General features: G+C 43.1%; 1 protein-coding gene across 1 annotated transcript in view; it reads right to left on the reverse strand.

The window, feature by feature from the left end:
• Window positions 1–2,673: 2,673 nt before the first annotated feature.
• LOC120024184 (centrosomal protein of 85 kDa-like) overlaps window positions 2,674–24,554 on the reverse strand; it is a 78,576-nt gene continuing 56,695 nt past the window's right edge. Inside the window, exons 4-13 of the mRNA XM_038968365.1 lie at window positions 17,292–17,377; window positions 13,186–13,303; window positions 12,795–12,992; window positions 12,468–12,620; window positions 11,475–11,629; window positions 11,218–11,335; window positions 10,810–10,860; window positions 9,515–9,610; window positions 7,570–7,753; window positions 2,674–5,228 (exon numbers count right to left, since the gene is read on the reverse strand). Coding sequence (XP_038824293.1) covers window positions 5,065–5,228; window positions 7,570–7,753; window positions 9,515–9,610; window positions 10,810–10,860; window positions 11,218–11,335; window positions 11,475–11,629; window positions 12,468–12,620; window positions 12,795–12,992; window positions 13,186–13,303; window positions 17,292–17,377 — 1,323 coding nt within the window. The 3' untranslated portion in view covers window positions 2,674–5,064. The remainder of the gene's footprint in view (window positions 5,229–7,569; window positions 7,754–9,514; window positions 9,611–10,809; window positions 10,861–11,217; window positions 11,336–11,474; window positions 11,630–12,467; window positions 12,621–12,794; window positions 12,993–13,185; window positions 13,304–17,291; window positions 17,378–24,554) is intronic.

The following is a 24,554-nucleotide window of genomic DNA, read 5'->3' on the forward strand; positions in this document are numbered from 1 at the left end:
CAGATACGGAAAACCTGGAGGGCCTCCATGTCTTATCTCCACAGTTATAGCTGGGTCGGTTCAAACATAGGTTAACGAGTCTCTTTGCTTTCTTTCGGCACACACATACATTCCTTTCTTCCACAATGGTTATCATTTTTAATTACCCCTTGTCCATGCTACAACCTCTAATCCTAATGGTTAAGTTTCTGGGTAGAATTATTTAATCATTTATCTTAAACCTTGATAAATTATTTTAACAGTGATTAATTTAATCTCTTTCTGCTTTTTGTGAATCCTCTCTTTGGCTGGAAAAATGGCTGTGTTCTGTGAATAGCCACCCACCTAACATAATGGTTTGCTTTCGTCGTAAAGCCTTTCTGAGATCAGACACTGTGGCTGGATTTACAAGTGTATCTTTAAAATGGTGTAAAATACATGTATGTTTGAGGAATTTTAATTATGGGATTTCTGTTTTTGAATTTGGCGCTCTGCAGTTTCACTGGCTGTTGAAGAGGTGGGATGCTAACGTCTCACGTACCCTAGAGAGGTTAATGCAACCGCTGTGTCAGATAAAAAAATAAAAAATAAACTTTACGGAAAAAGCACACCATCCAAAACAAGCCATACAGGTACCCGCCATGTTATGGAGTCAACAGAAGTCAGAAATAGCATTATAAATATGCACTTACCTTTGATCTTCATCAGAATGGAATCCCAGTTCCACAAATGTTTGTTGTTCGATAACGTCCAAATACCTCCCTTTTGTTCGCGTTTAGATCCAAATTGATGACGCGCAGGCCAGACAAAGTAAAAACAATTCCATTACAGTTCGTAGAAACATGTCAAACAATTTATAGAATCAATCTTTAGGATGTTTTTAACAAATCTTCAATGTTTCAACCGGAGAATTCCTTTGTAGAAATGCGATGGAACGCAGCTAACTCTCACGGGGGCGCGCCTGAGTGAGCTCATGGCACTCTGCCAGACACCTGACTCAATCAGCTGTCATTCCCTCATCCTTCACAGAAGCATCAAACAAGGTTCTAAAGACTGTTGACATCTAGTGGAAGCCTTAGGAAGTGCAATATGACCCCATATAGACTATATTGAATAGACAAACCTCAGATTTCCCAATTTCTGGTTGGATTTTCTCAGGTTTTTGCCTGCCATATGAATTGTTATACTCTGACATCATTCAAACAGTTTTAGAAACTTCAGTGTTTTTCTATCCAAATCTACTAATATGCATATCTTAGCTTCTGGGACTGAGTAGCAGGCAGTTTACTCTGGGCACCTTATTCATCCAAGCTACTCAATACTGCCCCCAGCCATAAGTTAGTCAGCTTTTTATATATATATTTGTAATGACAACTACAATACTGAATGAACACTTAACTAAATATAATACATCAATAAAATTTCATTATTTATTTGACTAAATTAAGTGTTTAAATAATGCAAAAACAAAGTGTTCAAGTGCAATATGTGCCATGTAAAAAAAGCTAACGTTTAAGTTCCTTAACATATGAAAGCTGGTGGTTCCTTAACATTAGTCTTCAATATTCCCAGGTAAGAAGTTTTAGGTAGTTATTATAGGACTATTTCTCTCTACCATTTTGTATTTCATATACCTTTGACTATTGGATGTTCTTATAGGCACTTTAGTATTGTCAGCCAAATCTCAGGAGTTGATAGGCTTGAAGTCATAAACAGCACAATGCTTGAAGAGCTGCTGGCAAACACAAAGTGCTGTTTGAATGAATGCTTACGAGCCTGCTGCTGCCTACCATCGCTCAGACTGTTATATCAAATCAGACTTTAATTATAATAACACACAGATACGAGCCTTGGGTCATTATTATGGTCAAATCCGGAAACTATATAATTTTGAATAGAAACGTTTTATTCTTTCAGTGAAATACGGAACCGTTCCGTATTTTATCTAACGGATGGCATCCCTAAGTCTAAATATTGCTGTTACATTTTACAACCTTCAATGTTATGTCATAATTATGTACAATTCTAGCAAATTAATTACGGTCTTTGTTAGGAAGAAATGGTCTTCACACAGTTCGCAACGAGCCAGGCGGCCCAAACTGCTGCATATACCCTTACTCTGCTTGCACAGAACGCAAGAGAAGTGACAATTTCCCTAGTTAAAAGAAATTCATGTTAGTAGGCAATATTAACAAAATATGCAGGTTTAAAAATATATACTTGTGTATTGATTTTAAGAAAGGCATTGATGTTTATGGTTAGGTACACTGGTGTAACGACAGAGCTTTTTTTCCGAGACTGCGCTTGTTAAATACCCGTTTGGCGAAGTAGGCTATGATTCAATGATAAATTAACAGGCACCACATTGATTATATGTAACGCAGGATAAACTAGTAATATCATCAACCATGTGTAGTTAACTAGTGATTATGTTAAGGTTTGTTTTAAGATGTTTAATACTAGCTAGCAACTTACCTTGGCTCCTTGTTGCACTCGCGTAACAGGTAGTTAGCCTGCCACGCAGTCTCCTCGTGGAGTGCAACATAATTGGTGTCCAAAAATGTTGATTACCGATTTATGATTAATTAATCGGTCGACCTCTAGTGTGTAATAGCAGAGTATATTGGCCTAGAGAACACAAACTGTTAGAAAAATATTTTATTTGCAGTCTGTACAAATGAGTCACACCTTTAAATGGAAAAATACTTAACACTTAGGAACATCGTATATAAATAAACTTTTTGGCATTCATAAAATCTAGCTGCAAAACTAAGTGTAACATTACAAACAGATATTCCTATGTACAGTAAAGCCAACCAGTGGCTCCTAGTCCAGTGCAGACAGCCATGACAACCACACCTGTTTCCCTTTAGATGAGCATTTATAGACTCTCTCAGACCTACACATCACAATGGATGCTGTGCATCGGAGTACATTCTTCAGGTTTCACAAGAGCCTGCTATGGCCTTAATTTACCTGAGTGGCTTTATTTTGTGGCTATGGCTTAGCATAATTGTGTAATCATACAGTGTGACGGGTAGCCTCTTATTTACAAGATGCAGAATAGTTGTCTCCAGACCCTGTCAATGGGGAGAAACAGGAGCTCTTACCTACTGCATAGATTAAAAGGCACAGAACAATAACATGTCAGATCTGCTACTGAATGGGAGGCGCTAGCTGGTGCATGTGACAGTGCATATTAGTTTCCATGTAACGCTTAGGACTAGATTCAATCTATATTGCTGAAGACCTGTGCAATTTAAAGGCAATGTTCGCGGAGACTGGAATCATGGTAAATGTTGCATGTCGGCCCAATCGGAAATTACCTTTCAATGCCGCTATTACTCGGCTCTTCAGTGGTATGGTTTGAATCTAGGCTGAGTCAACCTTTGTCCTTTATCTTAACCTGCCAAAACATTTTACATAGCCCATGTTTCCTTTCTAAGATTGGTAATACAACAGTATACCCTACAACTACATTAGTCTAAATTGAGACATGCAAAATATACTTGGCTCTAAACTGATTACCATTTTGAACCACTTGTCACCAGGATAAATTACAATATCTGTAGAAATGTATACCTTATAGCTTGATCATTTGAATCAGCTGTCACGTTAGGGCAAAACAAACCGGGCCTCCTGAGGACTGTTTGAAACCCTGCCTTATAGCAAACAGTAATGTGTTGGTTGTCATGACCGGCTTGCTAAAATTCACGTTCCAACTAGTTTGAGATGAAGCAAGAGTTCCTATGACAAATAGTGGGAACTGCAATCAAAGTAAAACAATGTGAACCAACGATTATTCCATGGATGCATTAATCTAGAGCCCCTCTGTGAGATTGGAGGAATATTCCTCGGCCAACTCAATGTTTAACTGGCGCCTATATTGACAATGGATTTATACAAATAATGAGTCAAGTCCCAGTAGGTAATGTGGGCCTATACTGTAGAAGTGCTGCCGTGGTGGTTTTGCATTAGTTCTAGTCTCAATCAAATGGTGTCTATGGCTGTGTTTACACAAGCAGCCAGATTCTTTCAATAATTGATCTTTTGACTAATCAGCTCACCAATTAGTAGAAAAATGATCGGAATTGTGCAGCCTATTGAACTCCTGGGAGGCAGTATTAAGCCCTGACCTAACCAGCCAATCTGAATTTGTAAAAATAATTCCTGAATTTAATTGTTAGAAAAACACCTGAATATTACATGATGCTATTATGTTCAACACAACAGCAAATAATATGAAAGGGGTTATTGCCATGCTATTTCATTTTCATTAAAATATCTATACAAATAACCAGTCTGGGGTGATCCACATCACTGAAATCTTCCATTGAAAACCATTCATATCCCAAATAGCGAACCACTTGCACACAGAAGAAACACCCATAATAACAAGGAACCGGAAATGCTGAAATGGAACAGAAGCAGCTCTCTTGGTTGGCCAGTTTGTGTTGTGAAAGTGTGGGCATGTTGTGGAGCCAAGGGAAGAAGTGCCACAAGGCATTTCCGACTATAGACTATGGGCAGCTGCTGAGTTCGTCTTTGGACAACACACGTGGCGATGTGAGAGAAGAGCTATGGGTTGCCATTGGAAACAACTCGAAACAGCTGATTCGTGGAGAAGCTATCACACAGAGGCACTTGACAGCGCAGCAGTGAGTCAGTTTCCTACTGGCCGGTGAGATTGTGTGGGAGGAGCCAAACACTCATACTCCGTTCTGTGAGGGCAGGGCCTCCAGGTATAGGTCTCTGTGCATGAAGCAATGTACATGATCATGCAGGAATTCATTCTATTACACAGGAAGCGCAATTGACATTTGAAAAATCAAAACATCCTATTCTAAGACTTCCTTGTAAACTTGATTCACAGCTTGATCCTACATTCAGAAAGCTGGAGCTAGATACCTCCATGTAAAACTGGATATAAATAAAATACAGCATTGACAGTACCTAGTTTCTTATTCCATTTTAACGCTGGTTTTCCTCCAATAGGATTTTTCCTACCCTCACTGGCTGTGACACAGAAGCCCTGGGGAGTGGGCACGCCGTCGCTGGGCGTCAGTGCCCCTCATGGCGGGTGTGTCATTGCGTCACACAGTTTTCGCCCATGTCCTGTGCGTATCGGTCAGAGATGGCGGTGCGCAGGTCCTCAATTTCCTTCCTCAGCTGGCCAACCTCCAGCAGCTTGGCCCGCAAGCTGTCCTCCACCAGAGCGTTGTCATTCTCCTCCCCTGACATGCTCATCGCTATGGGGGTCAGAGAGAAATACACCGTCAATCTGATGGGGCTTTAGCTCAAATCAACCATGGCAAGACTTCAAATTCTGTCAATGAGCATCGTGTGACTGAGTGTGAAATACGCTAGGTTTTGAGATGAGTGTTTGTATCTTCTGTCAGTGTTGTTTTTTTTTCATGCGTGTGGGGGGAGTACTCCAGTGAGGTTGAAGGGGGGGAAAGTGACCGCTCTTATCTTGTTCAGAGTGAAAGAAGTGTACAGTCGTCACCAAAAGTCAAGAATTACACATTAATTTTCAAAGTCTGCTGCCTCAGTGTCTTTAGATATTTTTGTTAGATGTTACTATGGAATACTGAAGTACAATTACAAGCATTTCATAAGTGTCAAAGGATTTCATTGACAATTACATGAAGTTGAGGCAAAAAGTCAATATTTGCAAGACCTCTGCAATCTGCCCTGGCATGCTGTCAATTAACTTCTGAGCCACATCCTGACTGATGGCAGCCCATTCTTGCATAATCAATGCTTGGAGTTTGTCAGAATTTGTGGGTTTTTGTTTGTTCATCCGCCGCTTGATGATTGACCACAAGTTCTCAATGGGATTAAGGTCTGGAGTTTCCTGGCCATGGACCCAAATATTGATGTTTTGTTCCCCGAGCCACTTAGTTATCACTTTTGCATTATGGCAATGTGTGCCATCATGCTGGAAAAGGTATTGTTCGTCACCAAACTGTTCCTGGATGGTTGGGAGAAGTTGCTCTTAGAGGATATGTTGGTACCATTCTTTATTCATGGCTGTGTTCTTATGCAAAATTGGGAGTGATGTCACTCCCTTGTCTGAGAAGCAACCCCACACATGAATGGTCTCAGGATGCTTTACTGTTGGCATGACACAGCACTGATGGTAGCGCTCACCTTGTCTTCTCCGGACAAACTTTTTTCCAGATGCCCCAAACAATCGGAAAGGGGATTCATCAGAAAAAATGAATTTACCCCAGTCCTCAGCAGTCCAATCCCTGTACCTTTTGCAGAATATCAGTCTGTCCCTGATGTTTTTCTTGGAGAGAAGTGGCTTCTTTGCTGCACTTCTTGACACCAGGCCATCCTCAAAGTCTTTGCCTCACTATGTGCAGATGCACTCACACCTGCCTGCTGCCATTCCTGAGCAAGCTCTGTACTGGTGGTGCCCAGATCCCGCAGCTGAATCAACTTTAGGAGACGGTCCTGGCGCTTGCTGGACTTTCTTGGGCGCCCTGAAGCCTTCTTCACAACAATTGAAGTTTTTGATGATCTGATAAATGGTTGATTTAGGTGCATTCTTACTGGCAGCAATATCCTTGCCTGTGAAGCCCTTTTTGTGCAAAGCAATGATGACGGCACGTGTTTCCTTGCAGGTAACCATGGTTGACAGAGGAAGAACAATGATTCCAAGCACCACCCTCCTTTTGAAGCTTCCAGTCTGTTATTTGAACTCAATCAGCATGACAGAGTGATCTCCAGCCTTGTCCTCGTCAACACTCACACCTGTGTTAACAAGAGAGTCACTGACATGATGTCAGCTGGTCCTTTTGTGGCAGGGCTGAAATGCAGTGGGAATGTTTTTGGGGATTCAGTTCATTTACATGGCAAAGAGGGACTTTGCAATTAATTGCACTTCATCTGATCACTCTTCATAACATTCTGGAGTATATGCAAATTGTCATCATACAAACTGAGGCAGCAGACTTTGACAAATATTAATTTTCATTCAACTTTTGGCCACGACTGTACATGTATTCAGAGGAGCTTGTTGTTGTGAGCTGACAGCCTAATTCCCCCTCTGTTTTCTTAGGGAAAAGAAGTGCATCCTACTGCCGACAGAAGTGGACAGAAAATGCAGAATAGAATAAGGAAAACAATTAAGAATAGGTGGGACCAAACATCAATTTCAAAAGGAGTTCAAGTAATTTGACATCACAAAGATGGTTGGGAAGTCTTAACTGTAAGGTAGCTAGTGAAGTAACGTCTTCCTCAGTGGAAAAACCCAATTACTGTTGATGCCCGAAAACTATGAAGTAGATATTCAGAAGCCTATAACTGAGTAGATAGGCTAGTCCGAGGAGCTAATGTTGGGTTTGCATATGGCAGTAGTTCACGGTGTGTGTAGATAGGAGAGGCCGGGTTTCAATCCGATCATGCTGTTGGCAATGCGGGTTTTAAAGGCAATGTTTCTGTGTTTGTGGAGACCATTCACTGTAAAATGCTGTGTTGTCGGCTCAATTGGAAATGACCTTTTTAATTGGCGCAGTGGCAAAAGCTGCGATCGGATTTGAATCCCAGCTTAAGAGGATTAAACCAGATGTATCTACTTACATTTGATGCCCAGTAGCAGTGCCAGGTTGGGTTCCTTGCCCTGGGCCCTCTGGGTGAGGATACTACAGAGGGCCTTGAGGTCAAGCAGACACAAGGACATCTCCTTCAGCAGGGGCCCTGCCTCTGGCCCCTTGCCCCCGCAGCCCTGACGAATCACCACGCCATCCTCCACCTGCCTTTGGTTCTGTAGAAACACACGTAGCTTAGAGACCAACACTGGGTTTTATTATCAAACACCATGCTAATGCAGCAGAGCTCAGGAGTGTTCAGTAAAACACAAAATCCCCCAAATATTAAATTGGATTTTTGCGCCAGTTCAGAGTAGATCAAGTGTTCCTGAATTGAGACATACATTGGCTAAATCCTTTTGTGCTGAAAAGCTTCGTTATTATCCTGTCGCTGCCAGATTGCATTTATTAATAAATACACATTGTAAAATGCTGGAGGGAGTGTAGCCACACTCAAATTATTTTGTGTTATAACATGACAGCCATACTATTATTTCTGAACAGAAGTGGATTCGTCCATTGAGTGTATTTTTTACATTAAAACTGAACTTGAGAGGAAGAACTGCTGCAGAGCTGCCGCTGGCATCTAAAGCAGTGTGTCTCCCTGTGTGGATCATCAACACTTCAACACCCTCTCCATGGCTGGGCTTTGAAACAAGAGTTAAAATATACACTTTCAAATGAGTCTCTAAATGTCTCACAGAATACCAAGGAGAAAATTAGAATAATAATCGGCATCATTATAACTCAACAGGATAACAAGGTATCATAGCAACACCCACAGAGGTGGCCGAACGGTAGAAGTTGCTGCAAAGTCCTTTTCGGGCGGATTATCCAACTTCCTGCTCTCCCAAAATGGAGGCCATTTCACCACTAAAGGCTCTCTCTTTCACCTCAGTATCATCTCTATGTAACTAAAGGCACCCACCCATGTGGCTCAGTTGGTAGAGCATGTGGCTTCGATTCCCATTGGGGACTAGAATGAAAAAGTGTGCACTCACTACTAAGTCGCTCTGGATAAGAGCGTCTGCTAAATTACATGAATGTAAAAATGTAACGCTGGGAGTCAAATCTCCTCACCTCTCAATCGCTCTACACGGTGCTGGAGGGAACATAGAGTATGTGTGCAGATAAATACCCAGCCTCCAACATTCACGAGCCACACAGAGCAGTGGAGAGCACGGTCAAATTAAAACCAGTGATCCTAGACAGGGCGCTGTGTAGACTACCTCATCTCGTCATATCTCTCTGTCCCTTCAGACACGAGCTGCCTGGGAGTCACTGCAGAGCCAGGCAAGGTCAGCCAACAAACACTCCCCCATCCCTCTCTCCAAACCAGCCACCTTCCCTTGTGGGAGCCAGGCGGAGGAATCTTCCAGATGATAATTGCCTTTTGTTTCCCTGTCAGAGGGATAATGTATGGTGCTGGGGCGTCAGCCGTCTGTGTGTGTGCTCTACCGCTCCTATGTACAGGACACACACATTACCGCCTGCATGAATTCAGACCTTTTATCACCAGGCTCATCCTCACCTTGAGACGGGCGGGAGAGTTGAAAAATGACACCATGAATTCTAATTGGGTCCGTGTGGTAGTGGGGGTGCTGAAGGGGCCATATTGGGTTATTCATGACTCTGCTGCTATGAAAAGATCTGAGGACAAAAAGGGCCTGTAGAGGAACAGAATGGTGGTGAATGGACTTCTCCATCACCATTAAACCTGGGACAGAGAAAACTGTCTGTCAGGATGTAGGGTGGAGAGAGAGAGAGGAAGCTACCAGCTACAGTGGATACTAGCTAGCTACCCCACTCTAGCCCTGGGTTGGAAAATCTGAGAAATAAAAAAATGTTGCTCCAAAGAATAGTCCTACTTTCTGTGGTAGTCCTGTGTAGCCTTCTTTATTTGAACATGTTTGAAGAGGCAGCGTGGGGCTGGTTACCTGGTGGAGGGTGTCAGCGAGTGAAGCCAGGTCCTCGCCCTGTTGCTGGAGCTCTTGGGAGAGACATCGCTCCTTCTGCAGCCTCTGCTCTACAGCCTGCAGCAGAACAATAAGACAGCCGTCACATACTGTATAATGCTCTGATGACAGTGATGACTCATCATCATCCCCACCACTGACAGACACAAGGACACACATACAACATGACAACTACTACAACAGCGGTTGATTGAAGCATACTGTTGACCCAAATGAAGTCTAATAACAGGTAAGGGTGTAACGGTCCACATATTTGTACCGAAACCGTTCGGTATTGTGACCTCGATTCGGTCCGCACTGTGAACCAGAAAATAAAAGCCCTAGGCCTATAGGTTATGCCTACACTGCGTTGTATGCCTCTTGAGTAAATCTGAGCTGAATTTCTTCCAAGCTATTCTGTTAAAACAAGATCCTATGCGCACGTTGTAATCAAAATACAAATCTTAATTGGTGCATTTCAAACTGTCCTTTTGTGGGGCACAGCCGGGAACTAGTTCTGTACGATGGTGAGTGGTGGGGTCGATGAACCAGGAGGATTCTCCATCATCGTTTAAATCTCCAGTTTGGGAACATTTTGTCTTCCCAGTAGGTTACAACGACGATGGACAGAGAGTATGTCTCCACTGCCCAATGAGAATAGCATATGCAGCTGCCAACACCTCAGACATGTTGATACATTTACTCTGACATCCCCCCCAGTAATCCTACCACCGGAGCAAGATGGAAACGCAAAAAAAGAACATAACTTTCAGTCTCCCCTGTGCATTCAAGCAGCCCTTGGCAGCTGATTTTGACCAGGCCAAAGACACGACGAGCGATAGGTATGTTTACAGCCGCAGCCGCGGATATGAGCCTACTCTCTGTGGTTAAGAAGAATAGGGGGTTTCAGCACCTTGTGAAAGTGCTCAAGCGACGTTAACAACTTTGCCCCCTCGCTCTATACTAGCAAGCTAAAGCCGAAGTTATCAATGAATTGGTCAACGCACACAAGTGCACATTTTTTGTCTTTGTAAGAAAACATTATAGCATAGGCCTATACAATGTCTGAGCCATGGTTACACGCATAGTGCACTTTATTTTAGTGTTGTTGATGAGTAATCGGCTGTTTTCATTGAAGAAAATCCAAGTTGTTGTTATTCCAGATGGTGATCTCATCAGGTATTATGAATCAGAAACGGAACCGTGACTCCAAAACCGCAATACGTACTGAACTGTGGGTTTGGTGAACTGTTACACCCTTAATAGCAGGGTCTTACCATCAGCTCAAGGGTGAGTTTTTCAATCTGGTTCTTCTGATTGTCTATCAGCTGAAAAAGAGCAGTGGGGCATTGTAAACGTCTGGTAGCAGCCTGGCTCATCTCTCTGAGTGACCCTGTGTGTGTGTTTGTGTTGTGTGTGTTTGCGTGTTGTGGTGTAGACAAGGAGATACATTAGTTATCTGAAACTTTTTAAAAGACTGACATGTCAACAAATGTCAAAGCTTGAGACTAAGCTTGAGAATATTAAAACCTTCTGCCAGTTGGGAATAACAGTATAGTAGATAAGACAGTTGGGTTGTTACTGATGCACTAGATGAGGCTTTATTACCTTAGCGTTAAGTGTGTGTGTGTCTTTGTGTGTGTGTCTGCATGCATCCCTGCGTTTGTATGCATTCTGCGTCTCACCTCGGTGGTGGTGGCTTGCTGTTCCTGTAACCGTACGTTCTCTATCTCCAGCTCCTTCAGGTCCAGCATGGGGAGCCGGATCCCGTCCTCAAGACACTGCTCCACCTTCTCCTGCAGGCTGGGGGAACCAGGGAGAGACACAACGTTAGGGCACCGTCTGTCATCAACACAACCACAACTTACCAGCTCTGACTGTTTTAACACACTGTTACAACTAGAAGGAGAAGTTGCAGAGGAAGATTGTATTTCCGACACACCTCTGTACAGCAGCCACCAGCTCCTTCTCCCTCTTGCACTGGGTCTCAATCAGGTCCTCTTTCGCCTGCAGCACGGCGCAGCCCTCCTCCAGACTCTTCTCCAGACAAGCCACTGTTTCCTGCAGACCCTGGGCCTTCCCCTGACCCTCCTCCAGCTGATGAACACATACAGGAACAGAAAATTAGGACTATACACACACTATCTGTGACTATCCCAACCACATCTCAGAGAACACCACAGGAACATATGTACACAAAGACCACTAACTAAGACTGACCTGGCCAAAGGAATATCAGTACACACTGCACACAAACCACTAAATAAAGTTGACACTGTTTGGTTCTTATTGACCTCTGGTGGCAAGATGGTGTATTACATGATTACCATTAGACAACAATGAGATTCAATTTGACAATGATTTAATTATCATTACAGTAAAGATAGACAGGGCAAACACAATAGGAGACATATTATCTTAAGGTTGACCGGAGGCTGTTAATAGCCACTCTGAACTCCCATCCCATCCCACTCTACCACTACCACTAATGCAGCCTGAAATGGCTGATCTAATCAGGTCTAATGAGATTACAGAGCTGTAATGAAGAGACGCCCCCGCTCCATTACCAGGTGTTAGCTTAGCACTGAGACGCTAACTAGCAGATACGCTAGCAGGGTCTTACTCTCTGGCCACGTTAGAGGGCAGAAATAAGGAGCTTTCGGACCAGTGACCACAAATCCAATGGACCACTAACCTTAAACTTTAACCCTCACCAGAACCGTGACTTTAATCTTAACCCTAAAACTAAATCAAGATCATACAGGCTAGCTCGTGTACTTTCTCATAATAATACAAAAAAAAAAAATTCTAACATGGCCATCAAATGACTAAGAAGCTTAGCAGAGAAGTCAGTAGAGATGCTAGCAGAACCCCTGTGGTCAGCCAGCCAGACGGGATCCCCTGAGGTGGTCCTGTGGCTGGGGAGACAAACTACCTGCTGGGCCTGGGTCTGGACCTCATCGAGGGAGGGCAGGTCAGCTAGGTACTTCTCCAGGGTCTCTATCCTCTGCTGCTTTTCCTTATTCTGCTCACTCTCCCTCAGACACTTCTTCTTCAGGCTGCTGATGTAGCGGTCGCGCGTCTTCATCTGAAAGGCAGGAAAAATGGTTGATTACATTCATTAGGGTTAGGATTTTGACTGGGGTTGATCCGGGGTGTGGACATGAACTACATTAGAGTTAGGATTAGGGTTGTGGTGAGGCTGGTGTTTGTAGTTGAGGCTAGTGTTAAGATTGATCTGTGTAATATGCCCGTTGGTCACCTTCTCCTCCAGCTTCTTGATATCCTCTGTGTATTTCTGGGTGTTCTGTTTGAGGAACTCGTTGAGGTGGATGACCTCCAGCTCTGCAGCGGCCAGCTTACGGCCCAGCTCCCCGTTGTCACAGCACAGAGGACTCACCCTATCTGGGACCTGCAGCTGGGGATGGGGCTGTGCTACAGGACTGTCATATGGAGACTCCTGGGAAAGAAACAAGGAGATACATTAGTTGTCATTCTTTTAAAAAGTTCCAGATATGTCAACAAATGTCAAAGCTTGAGACTAAGCTTGAGAATGTTAAAACCTTCTGCCAGTTGGGAATAACAGTATAGTAGGTAAGACGGTTGGGTTGTTACTGATAGTCTTTTAATGTCTTTTAATGAGGCTTTATTACCTTAGCGTTAAGTAGATAGGGGTCGTCACAGCGCCCCTTCTGGCTCAGGAGGACCTGTTGCGCTCTCAGGTCATTGTCCCTGATCCGGGCATGGAGCTGAAGGATCTGCTGCTTTTGTCTGGAAAACACACATCAGACATAACATGTCAGTGACACATCACCATTGATTACAGAAGCAGGCATACTGATATCCAAGTCATACTAACATGGGAAAACATCTTATGAGGTACACAGTAAAATAAGCAATGGTCACACACAGTGCCAGCTCTCTACATTATCCATATTACAGACAACAGGCCAATGAATGCCCACTCTGTGTGGATCATGTAGGACGATATATAATAACATCCATCTTAATGCCACTAGAGTTTATAGCATATAGCATACATATCTAGCCCTGGGTACTTCTGAGTCAGCGTTGTGGACAGGTGGTAATATACGGTGCTTTCTACTGGGCCCTGGTTGGCCAGTAAAAGATGAAGATTAAGGCTGTGTGACAGAATCTCCACTCAGTATAAATGACTTGTCTAGTATTTCTCTCTAGTGGAGGGTGGGCCAGCTGCCTGCATGCTATCCTGATGAGGCAAGCACAATTTCACTCCCCTAAACCCCCCGCCTTGAAAGAATGTCATATTTATATTCAGCTCCTAATGCTTGTGTGTAATTTTGCCTTTCAGCAAAATAAAAGGGGAGTGTTGATTAATGCTACTGGATCAAGATAGGAATACTAAATGCTGTGTACCGATATACTATATTAAATCAATTGTAGTGTATTCAAGGATTAAAAAACCTTCTAAAGTTTGTTATTCCCACTTTAAAATGTCAGATTCATTGTGGCTACAAATGTATCAACCTCTACAAAACTGTACATTCATTATAATCCACATAATAATTCACATTTCCTGTTGCTGTAGGTATATTTTCCTGCTGTGAGAAATTGGTCGAATTAAGATACTACACATGTACACTGAGCTTACAAAACATTAGGAACACCTGCTCTTTCCATGACATAGACTGACCAGGTGAATCCATGATCCCTTATTGATGTCACCTGTTAAATCCACTTCAATCAGAGTAGATGAAGGGGAGGAGATGGGTTAAAGAAGGATTTTTAAGCCTTGAGACAAATGAGACATGGATTGTGTATGTGTGCCATTCAGAGAGTGAACGGGCAAGACAAAAGATTTAAGTGCCTTTGAACAGGGTATGGTAGTAGGTGCCAGGTGCACCGGTTTGTGTCAAAAACTGCAAGGCTGCTGGGTTTTTCATGCTGAACAGTTTCCCTTGTGTATCAAGAATGGTGCACCACCCAAAGGACATCCAGCCAACTTAACACAACTGTGGGAAGCATTGGAGTCAACATGGGCCAGCATCCCTGTGGAACGCTTTCGACACCTTGTAGAGTCCATGCCCCGACGAATGTGGCTTTTCTGAGGGCAAAAGGTGGAAGGTGTTCCTAATGTTTGGTATACTCAGTGTATGTAGGTTTGGTTAAGACTGCCACCTGGTGGTGAAATTAGCTTTTTTTCTCATTCATTTGCGTCACATTGAGGGAGATAATCAATAAAAGGGAAAGTGAACTGAATGCATTCAACTGAAATGTGTCTTGCGCATTTAACCCAACCCCTCTGAATCAGGAGGCATGCACTTGATAAAGTCAAACCTTGAACACCCTGAACAGCCTACTGTTAACCCAACTCATGGCTAGAAACATAATGGTAAGAAACGGTTAATCCCATATCTAATGCACATAGCATCTCGTCTAATTCACTAGGTACCAACAATTGACCAGTCTCAAGAATGAGCAGGCTGGGCTGGGTTCAAATATGTATATAAACCCTGGATTACTGATGCTATGTGTTGGCAATTGAGGGGCTTTGAAGCCATCGGTCGGCCAAAGTGGACACTACCCAGTAGTAATGAATGGAATTGTCCACTATTTCAATTAAATGTTTCAAGGACAAAATTATATGTATTTAAGTATTTTGTTGTAGCGGGGCCAGTAACATTAGGTTAATTATACTTTAAGGAAAATGTTTTTATATATACAGTACCAGTCAAAAGTTTGGACACGCCTACTTATTTCAGGGTATTTCTTAATTTTTTACTATTTTCTACATTGTAGAATAATAGTGAATACATCAAAACTATGAAATAACACATGGAATCATGCATTAACCAAATAAGTGTTAAACAAATCAAACTATATTTTATATTTGAGATTCTTCAAAGTAGCCCCCCTTTGCCTTGTAGCCACCCTTTGCCTTGATGACTGCTTTGCACACTTGGCATTCTGTCAAACAGCTTCACCTGGAACGATTTTCCAACACTCTTGAAGGAGTTCCCACATATGCTGAGCACGTGTTGAATGAGTAGGTGTGTCCAAACTTTTGACTGGTACTGTATATATATTTTCATTTTTCTGTTTAGCTCACATAATACACTGAACAAAAATATAAATGCAACATGTAAAGTGTTGGTCCCATGTTTCATGAGCTGAAATAGAATATCCCAGACATTTTCCAGACCCACAAAAAGCTTATTTCTCTCAATTTCTTTGCACAAATTTGTTTACATCCCTGTTAGTGAGCATTTCACCTTTGACAAGATAATCCATTAAACAGCATGATCATTACATAGGTGCATCTTGTGTTGGGGACAATAAAAAAACACTAAATGTGCAGTTTTGTCACACAACACAATGATGTCTCAAGTTTTGAGGGAGCTTGCAATTGGCATGCTGACTGCAGGAATGTTCCCAAAAGCTGTTGCCAGAGAATTTAATGTTTATTTCTCTACCACAAGCTGCCTTCAACATCGTTTTAGAGAATTTGGCAGTACATCCAACCGGCCTCACAACCACAGACCACGTGTATGGCGTCACGTGGGCGAGCGGTTTGCTGATGTCAACGTTGTGAAGATAGTGGCCCATTGTGGCGATGGGGTTACGGTATTGGCAGGCATAAGCTACATATACAATTGCATTTTATCATTGGCAATTGGATTGCACAAAAATATTTTGCCGAAATCCTGAGGCCCATTGTGAGGCCCATTTTTTAAAGGTATCTGTGACCAACAGATGCATATCTGTATTCTTAATCATATGAAATCCATAGATTAGGGCCTGATGAATATATTTCAATTGACTAATTTCCTTATATGAACTGTAACTCAGTAAAAGCTTTGAAATTGTTGCATGTTGTGTTTATATTTTTGTTCAGAATATCGTTTTAAAGTATGCATTAATGTATCTGTAATAGAATAAGTGTGGCAAAAATCAATGTTGACATTAATAATTGCATTTCGATAGCTTCCAAAATATTTTTTACATTGGTGGGGGTGGGGGAGTTCCAAGATGGAGGCACGGTGATTTCAACACAGCGCCCCCTATCAGTCATCTAGTGTATATATAAATCAATGGCTGGGTTACACATTGATCCCTCCAATTCAAAGCCGGCCCAACCTTTCATGTTAATGCCAGTCTATGTGTCGGTGCGGCAGGGTAAGTCTCTGTGCTGTGTGTCTGCTGTGTCTCTGCCTGTATTTCCTACAGTAATCTATGGGTGGGTGGTGATAGGTGACCCTGTCCTGTCCACTCCCCTCCCCTGGTACTGCCCAGCCTGTCCTATCAGCGCCAGCCTGCCACTCTGAAAGGGTACACCTCGGACGTGTGTGGCCGCATGACGCCACACTGATATCTGCTCAAGGTCATTGAGAAAATGTGTGTCTGTGCGCCTCGAGGGGGTGGCAGTGTGTGGCCCATAGAAAAATGAATGCAGTACTGCCCCATCATATCAGAGACTACAGTGCACTAACCTTCCCCTGGGCAATGACACCCCGAAGGGAAGGGACACTTTCTCTCACAATGCTTTTCCTACTGCGACGAACAGAGTCAGACACAGTGGTGGAATATAATGAGGTGCAGAGAGACTCAGTCAGACATGCTTGCTGCTCCAACACAATAAGACTGATTTTGGTGTGGTCCTCCTAGAATTGTTCTGGTGTGTTTTTCTCCAGCCTTAATTAATTCCCCTGCTTTGCCCAATGATTCAGTGCAGCCCTGCTCGTTTAAATGGCCCTCCTCCTCTGTGCTCTGTATTACTGACCTGTCAATCTCCAGCTCTCTCTGTCGCAGCAGGCCCTCTTTGATCTTCACCAGAGTGTTCACAGGAAGGGAGGCTCCGCCCAGCATCTGCACAAGAAACATACAAGACGATCAGCACATTTACAATAACATCTAGTAAACAGGCCAATCCACATCATCATCAACAATATAAAGGTTTAACTAAGAGACACCCAAGCAAGCGACTCAACTAGCCAAAAGCCATTTTGCATTCATGAACTTAATGTAGTCCCTGATCTACTGTAGTCCCTATCCAAACACATGAGCCACAGCTTAATTAAAACGTTCCATCTGTCTTCAAAGCCCACGTACAACTCCACACACTGTGCCTTCACACATTCCTACAGTATATGCTGTATAACCTAGCCCTCCTCTATGCAGGCGTGTGGGAGAGGGTGTTGCGGCCAGGCAGGCAGTTGGGCGTCTCTTGAACATTGCATCAGTGGGTGACTAATCTCTTGTAGCATAACAAGGCTATATAGCACAAGACTACAGTGCATTCAGAAAGTATTCAGACGCCTTGATTCTTTCCACATTTTCTTACGTTACAGCTTTATTCTAAAATGTATTAAATACATTTGTTTTCCTCATCAATCTACACACAATACCCCATAATGACAAAGCGAAAACAGGTTTTTAGAAATGTTTGCAAATGTATTAAAAATAAAAAACAAAAATATCTTATTTACATAAGTATACAGACCCTTTGCTATGAGCCTCGAAATTGAGCTCAGGTGCATCCTGTTTCCATTGATCATCCTTGAGATGTTTCTACAACTTGATTAGACTCCACCTGTGGTAAATTCAATTGATTGGACATGAGTTGGAAAGGCACACACCTGTCAATATAAGGTCCAACAGTTGACAGTGCATGTCAGAGCAAAAAACAAGCAATGAAGTCCAAGGAATTTTCCATAGAGCTCCGAGACAGGATTGTGTCGAGGCACAGATCTGGGGAAGGGTACCAAAAAAAGGCAGCAGCATTGAAGGTTCCCAAGAACACAGTGGCCTCCATCATTCTTAAATGGAAGAAGTTTGGATCTACGAAGACTTCCTAGAGCTGGCCACCCAGCCAAACTATGCAATCGGGGGAGAAGGGCCTTGGTCAGGGAGGTGACCAAGAACCCAATGGTCACTCTGACAAAGCTCTAGAGTTCCTCTGTAGAGATGGGAGAACCTTCCAAAAGGACAACCATCTCTGCAGCACTCCACCAATCAGACCTTTATGGTAGAGTGGCCAGACGGACGCCACGCCTCAGTAAAAGGCAAATGACAGCCCGCTTGGAGTTTTCCATAAGGCACCTAAAGGACTCTCAGACACTGAGAAACAAGATTCTCTGGTCTGACGAAACCAAGATTGAACATTTTGGCATGAATGCCAAGCATCACGTCTGGAGGAAACCTGCCATCATCGCTACGGTGAAGCATGGTGGTGGCAGCATCAAGCTGTGGGGATGTTTTTCAGTGGCAAGGACTGGGAGACTAGTCAGGACCGAGGGAAAGATGAACGGAGGAAATAACAGAGAGATCTGCTCCAGAGCGCTCAGGACCTCAGACTGGGGTGAAGGTACACCTTCCAACAGGACAATGACCCTAAGCACACAGCCAAGACAACGCAGAAGTGGCTTCGGGACAAGTCTCTGAATGTCCCTGGTCGAACATCTCTGCAGCGACGCTCCCCATCCAACCTGACAGAGCTTGAGAGGATCTGCAGAGAAAAATTGGAGAAACTCCCCAAATACAGGTGTGCCCAGCAATCGCTGCCAAAGGTGCTTCAACAAAGAATTGAGTAAAGGGTCTGAATACTTATGTAAATGTGATATTTCAGTATTTTATTTTTTATTAATTTGCAAAAATGTCTAAAAACCTGTTTTGCCTTTGTCATTATGGGGTATTGTGTGTAGATTGATAAAAAATATATATATTTTAGAATAAGTTGTGGCTGCTTTGCGTGATGTATTGTTGTCTCTACCTTCTTTCCCTTTGTGCTGTTGTCTCTGCCCAACAATGTTTGTACCCTGTTTTGTGCTGCTACCATGTTGTTGTTATGTTGTGTTGCTACCATGCTGTGTTATGTGTTTCTGCCTTGCTATGTTGTTGTCTTAGGTCTCTCTTTATGTAGTGGTGTCTCTCATTTCGTGATGTGTGTTTTGTCCTATATTTTTATTTTATTTATGTTTATTTTTAATCCCAGGACCCCGTCCCCGCAGGAGGCCTTTTGCCTTTTGGTAGACCGTCATTGTAAATAAGAATTTGTTCTTAACTGACTTGCCTAGTTAAATAAAGGTTAAATAAAATAAAAAATAACAAGACTATATAGCATAACAAGACTATATAGCATAACAAGGTATATGTGCTAGATGGCTGGGCTGAAGCAGGGCCCTGGTGAGGAGCTGTCACAGAGATCACGCTATGCCCATCTAACAGGGTGCTGAAAAGGTCCCATTATAAGGTCAGGTATGTCCTCGCTACCAGCTACTGCAGGAGCACAGGGCAGAGATTTGATTGTGTTTGATTTTATTAGGATCTCTTTTAGTCCTCATTTGGACTAATCTTCCAAGAGTCCTAAAACATTAAAATACAATTTATAATATGATCACATTTTCACATATAACACACTGTTACAAACAGACATAATACATTGACATATTGACCAGATAAATATTCTAACAGTCTAAAAAGATAGATTGATTCTTCAGAGACCTGAGTCATGTTTAGTAGGCATGATCGTCTTTTTAAATGGACAGACAAAAATGAGTTTTCTTACGGAGAAATTCAGTTACTACCGTCTCTGTTTTAAATGGGTTTCTGCAGTTTTCTGCCTGCTGATCGTGACCCTTTATATTATAAGCTGGTCTCAGTCTCCATAAAGGGATGAATGGATTGTATCAGCTACATCTAAGCTGTAAAATACACTGAGTCTACAAAACATTAAGAACACCTGCTCTTTCCATGACACAGACTGATCAGGTGAATCCAGGTGAAAGCCTGGATTCACCGGAACATAATTACAAATAATTTGTAGACTGCAAACTGATCGCAAGAATCCCAAACAGATATTATATTTGACTAAACATAATAATTTCAAACATTGCTTACATTTGTATACGATCACATGTATCTCTCTATTATGCGTGGGAATACTTTCAAACAGATTCTCATAATTACAATCTCTTGGAGCTACAGTCTTTAATGTCCAACAATAAACAATTAAAAAAGTAGTGATGCACCGATATGACATTTTTGGCCGATACCAATATCTGATATCTTCCTTGCCCAAAAAAACCTGATACTGATAACCGATATTTAACATTTTAGCAGCCTTTTAAGCATTCTAGTACAGTTAAATAGTTAACGCAGTGGTCTAAGGCACTGCATCTCAGTGCAGAGTCGTCACTACAGTCCCTGGTTTGAATCCAGGCTGTATCACATCGGGCGGCGCACAATTGGCCCAGCGTTTTTAGCTAATATCGGCCGATTCCGATATGTTCACTGATTGTTCGTGCATCCCTTAAAAAAATATATTATAATTTGCTCTGAAAACTACCATGGGCTGCCAGTTGGGGAAACCTGGTGTAGATGAAGGGAAGGAGACCAGTTAAAGAAGGATTTTTAAGCCTTGAGACAATTGAGACATGGATTGTGTATGTTTGCTATTCAGAGAGTTAATGGGCAAGACAAAATGTGTAAGTGCCTTTGAACAGGGTATTGTAGTAGGTGCCAGGCGCACCGGTTTGAGTGTGTCAAGAACTGCGATGTTTCTGGGTTTTTCACACTCAACAGTTTCCCGTGTGTATCAAGAATGGTGCACCACCCAAAGGACATCCAGCCAACTTGACACATCCCTGCGGAATGCTTTCGACACCTTGTAGAGTCCATTCCCCGACACTATTGAGGCAATTCTGAGGGCAAAAGGGGGTGCAACTCAATATTAGCAAGGTGTTACTAATGTTTTGTACACTCAGGGTATCGCTCAACAGAAACATTTAAAACCCTGGAAAATCCCGTAGGTATCCTGCTATGGTGGACTGGACGTTGTGTCTACAACACTCGGATCTCGTCCTGACAACTGTGGTGGTCTGGCAGTCATCATCCACCTCAGCCTTAGTAGCCCTAGGTGCTATGGCGCTATGTGCACAAAAAATGCACACCAATAACATGGATCCTGGACACATAACCACATTCTTCATTTTACAGCGCCTCTTATCAGATGTGTGTAACCCCTCAGTAATCCTCTCTTTAAAATAGTTCCAGTGACGGTCAGACTTTGAGTTAACCTGCCTGCCGCCAGGTTATAAATACCTCTCTTATTAATGCCCTCCCCAGCAAACCGGGAACATTACCAGGACATTAGATAACATTCTCATTAAAGCGGCAATATTTGGGTGACCCGACATAATTCACGTGGAAATGTGCGTTATAGATCTGTCATTCTCATTGAAAGCAAGTCAAAGAAGTGGTAGATCAGTTATATGTGCGCTATTTCTATGCTTCCCGTTCTTAAGTTTTGTTTTTGCATCTTTTACTTTGGTTTCGTACACCAGCTTCAAACAGCTGAAAATAAAATATTTTTGGTTATGGAAAATATATGTCAAAGGGGGTAAGATGGTACAACGATTGTCTACACTATACTTGCTTTTTTGTCACAAACTGAAATTAGGCTAATTATTTAATTTTTTATGTATACAAATTATTTAAAAATACAACCATTTATTATTAAATCATACAATCACTACATAGTGCACCTTTAAGTTCTAGTTAGGATTCTATCTAGCATTAGTATGACAACATCCCCAAAACATTCAAAGAATGTTTTTGATAACAAAATGTTCTCCTAAAACTCACTAAAATGTTGTGCACAACCACCACAGAACATTCCCCGAATGTTCTTATTAGGTTTCCTGGTAGTGTAATAACACAATGTCCCAGTAATGTTTTTAGAACATAGTGCCGCAAACAAAATGTGGGGAACATATCTCTTGTGATGTCCTTATTCTGTTCCCACAAACTAATGAAACATTCTGGGAACCTTTAAAGTACAGACAAAATGTCTTCTGGGACATTCTTGCAAGATCAGGTGAAAGATTTAAACAAACATTGTATAATCATAAGCATAACTGGACAGTGTTTGTGTTATTAGAACATTTAGGTTAACCTAATGAATGTTGTGGGAACATTCACAGAACCAATTTTGGTTTGCTGGGAATCAGCTGTAGAGCTCTTGTCTCTGTCTCTCTATCCCCCCCATGAGGCTTTTCTGTAGTGACAACAAACAAGAGGTGGGGAGTTTCCACAACACTGAACAGCTGTGTGAAGAAGCCAGGACAGGCCAGGGTAAGTCAGGCTAGGATAAGACAGGCCAGGCCGGGGTAAGACAGGCCAGTGGGGCCCACAGGGACTGGCCTGAACTCTGGGTCCCACTGCTGGCTTTGGCCCTCTCATCACAACACAGACACACAGCCGGCCTGGGACAAGGCTAAAAACATACGTCAATGCTCGTTAGCTCTGACAATATCGGCAAGCATTAGTGTTTACGTCTTTTGCTGCAAAGGAAACAGAGGAAAGCCCCAACTCCCTTTTGTTTTAGGCTGGTCTAAATAGAGCGTAAATACCAAGCATGGCAAGCTGAGGAGATGTCCCTGTGTGGACGAAACTATGTGTGTCTCTGGGAGCAGGAACAACCCTCAGGAGCGGAAGTCACTGTCCAAACAGACCAAGGTCTAAATTCGGACTGGTGGTTTCTGTCCTGTCCTGCCTCTCTCAGTGACATTGCTGTGAAAGAATGAGGGCACAAGGGAATGAACTGGGGATCCATCCATCATAAGGAAATTCCCTATTCAGTAGATTCTCCATCACCCTTAGGAGGTCACACTAGTCACTAAGGCACCAATACTGATAAAAGAGTCCACTATCTAACTCTTAACAGCCCTCTTTACTTCATTGACATGTCCCTCTTTGATAATCTCAGTTAACAGGAAGAAACCCACTGGAGTGTGGCTCTACTGCCGCTGAAACAACATTGATGGATGATGGTCGATTTTGTACATGGAACTAAAAACTAAATGGCATTGTATGCTGGATACCACTTTCTCTGGGAATCAATGAAAGAGATCAGCCTCTTCACTTGAGAGAGAAAGAGAGGGAGAGACACAGAAAGTGAGAGTACGTTAAGAGAGACGGGATGAGTGGAGGGGTGAGCTTGTGTGTCACCATTCAGTCGGAGGCTCTTGGGTCGGGCCTGGGGGGGATTTACTTTAAGATTAGGGATGAATGCCGTGTCTAAGACATAGCTGTCATTCCCTACCAGCTGATAGTACCCAACACACCACACCCACCGCCGTTTGGCTGAGTGTGTCACCGCGGGCCTGCTAACCTCACACCACACCCACTGCCGTTTGGCTGAGTGTGTCACCGCGGGCCTGCTAACCTCACACCACACCCACCGCCGTTTGGCTGAGTGTGTCACCGCGGGCCTGCTAACCTCACACCACACCCACTGCCGTTTGGCTGAGTGTGTCACCGCGGGCCTGCTAACCTCACACCACACCCACCGCCGTTTGGCTGAGTGTGTCACCGCGGGCCTGCTAACCTCACACCACACCCACCGCCGTTTGGCTGAGTGTGTCACCGCGGGCCTGCTAACCTCACACCACACCCACCGCCGTTTGGCTGAGTGTGTCACCGCGGGCCTGCTAACCTCACACCACACCCACGTTTTTATACTGCAATGGTTTAATTTCCTGCACCAACCGCAGAGACCTAAGCCTTACCCCAGCAGCCACCCCTAGACCCAGTATCAGGTTACCTCTCATTGTCACTGGTCCTAGAGCAAGACCATACTGTATATATCTGTCTATCCGGCAACAGGCTTCCATCTAAAGACCATTGTTGTTCTCTTTCTCCATACAGTCGTTTCAACCAATTGCAGTACCAACAGTAACAGCTGCTACCAGCTCAAGTCATTACACTGGGCTGCTGCCTGCTGAACGCTGGAAATGCCAAACGTCAAGTTTCATTTAGGGAGCTGGGTTTATTTATCTGCACCATACAGGGAGATAGAAACACACACACGCACACACACAACGAGCCTAAAGAACCAGGAACCAAATCATCTTGTATAACATGTCCCACATACACTGAGTGTAAGGGCTGACCCCATTTAGTCGACTGGTCAATTGTTTGGTTGATAGGCTGTTGGTCGACCGAGATTTCTTTAGTCGAGCAGTCGCATTTATATATATATTAC

This window comes from Salvelinus namaycush, chromosome 29 (genome assembly GCF_016432855.1).
Source record: "Salvelinus namaycush isolate Seneca chromosome 29, SaNama_1.0, whole genome shotgun sequence".
NCBI lineage: Eukaryota > Metazoa > Chordata > Actinopteri > Salmoniformes > Salmonidae > Salvelinus > Salvelinus namaycush.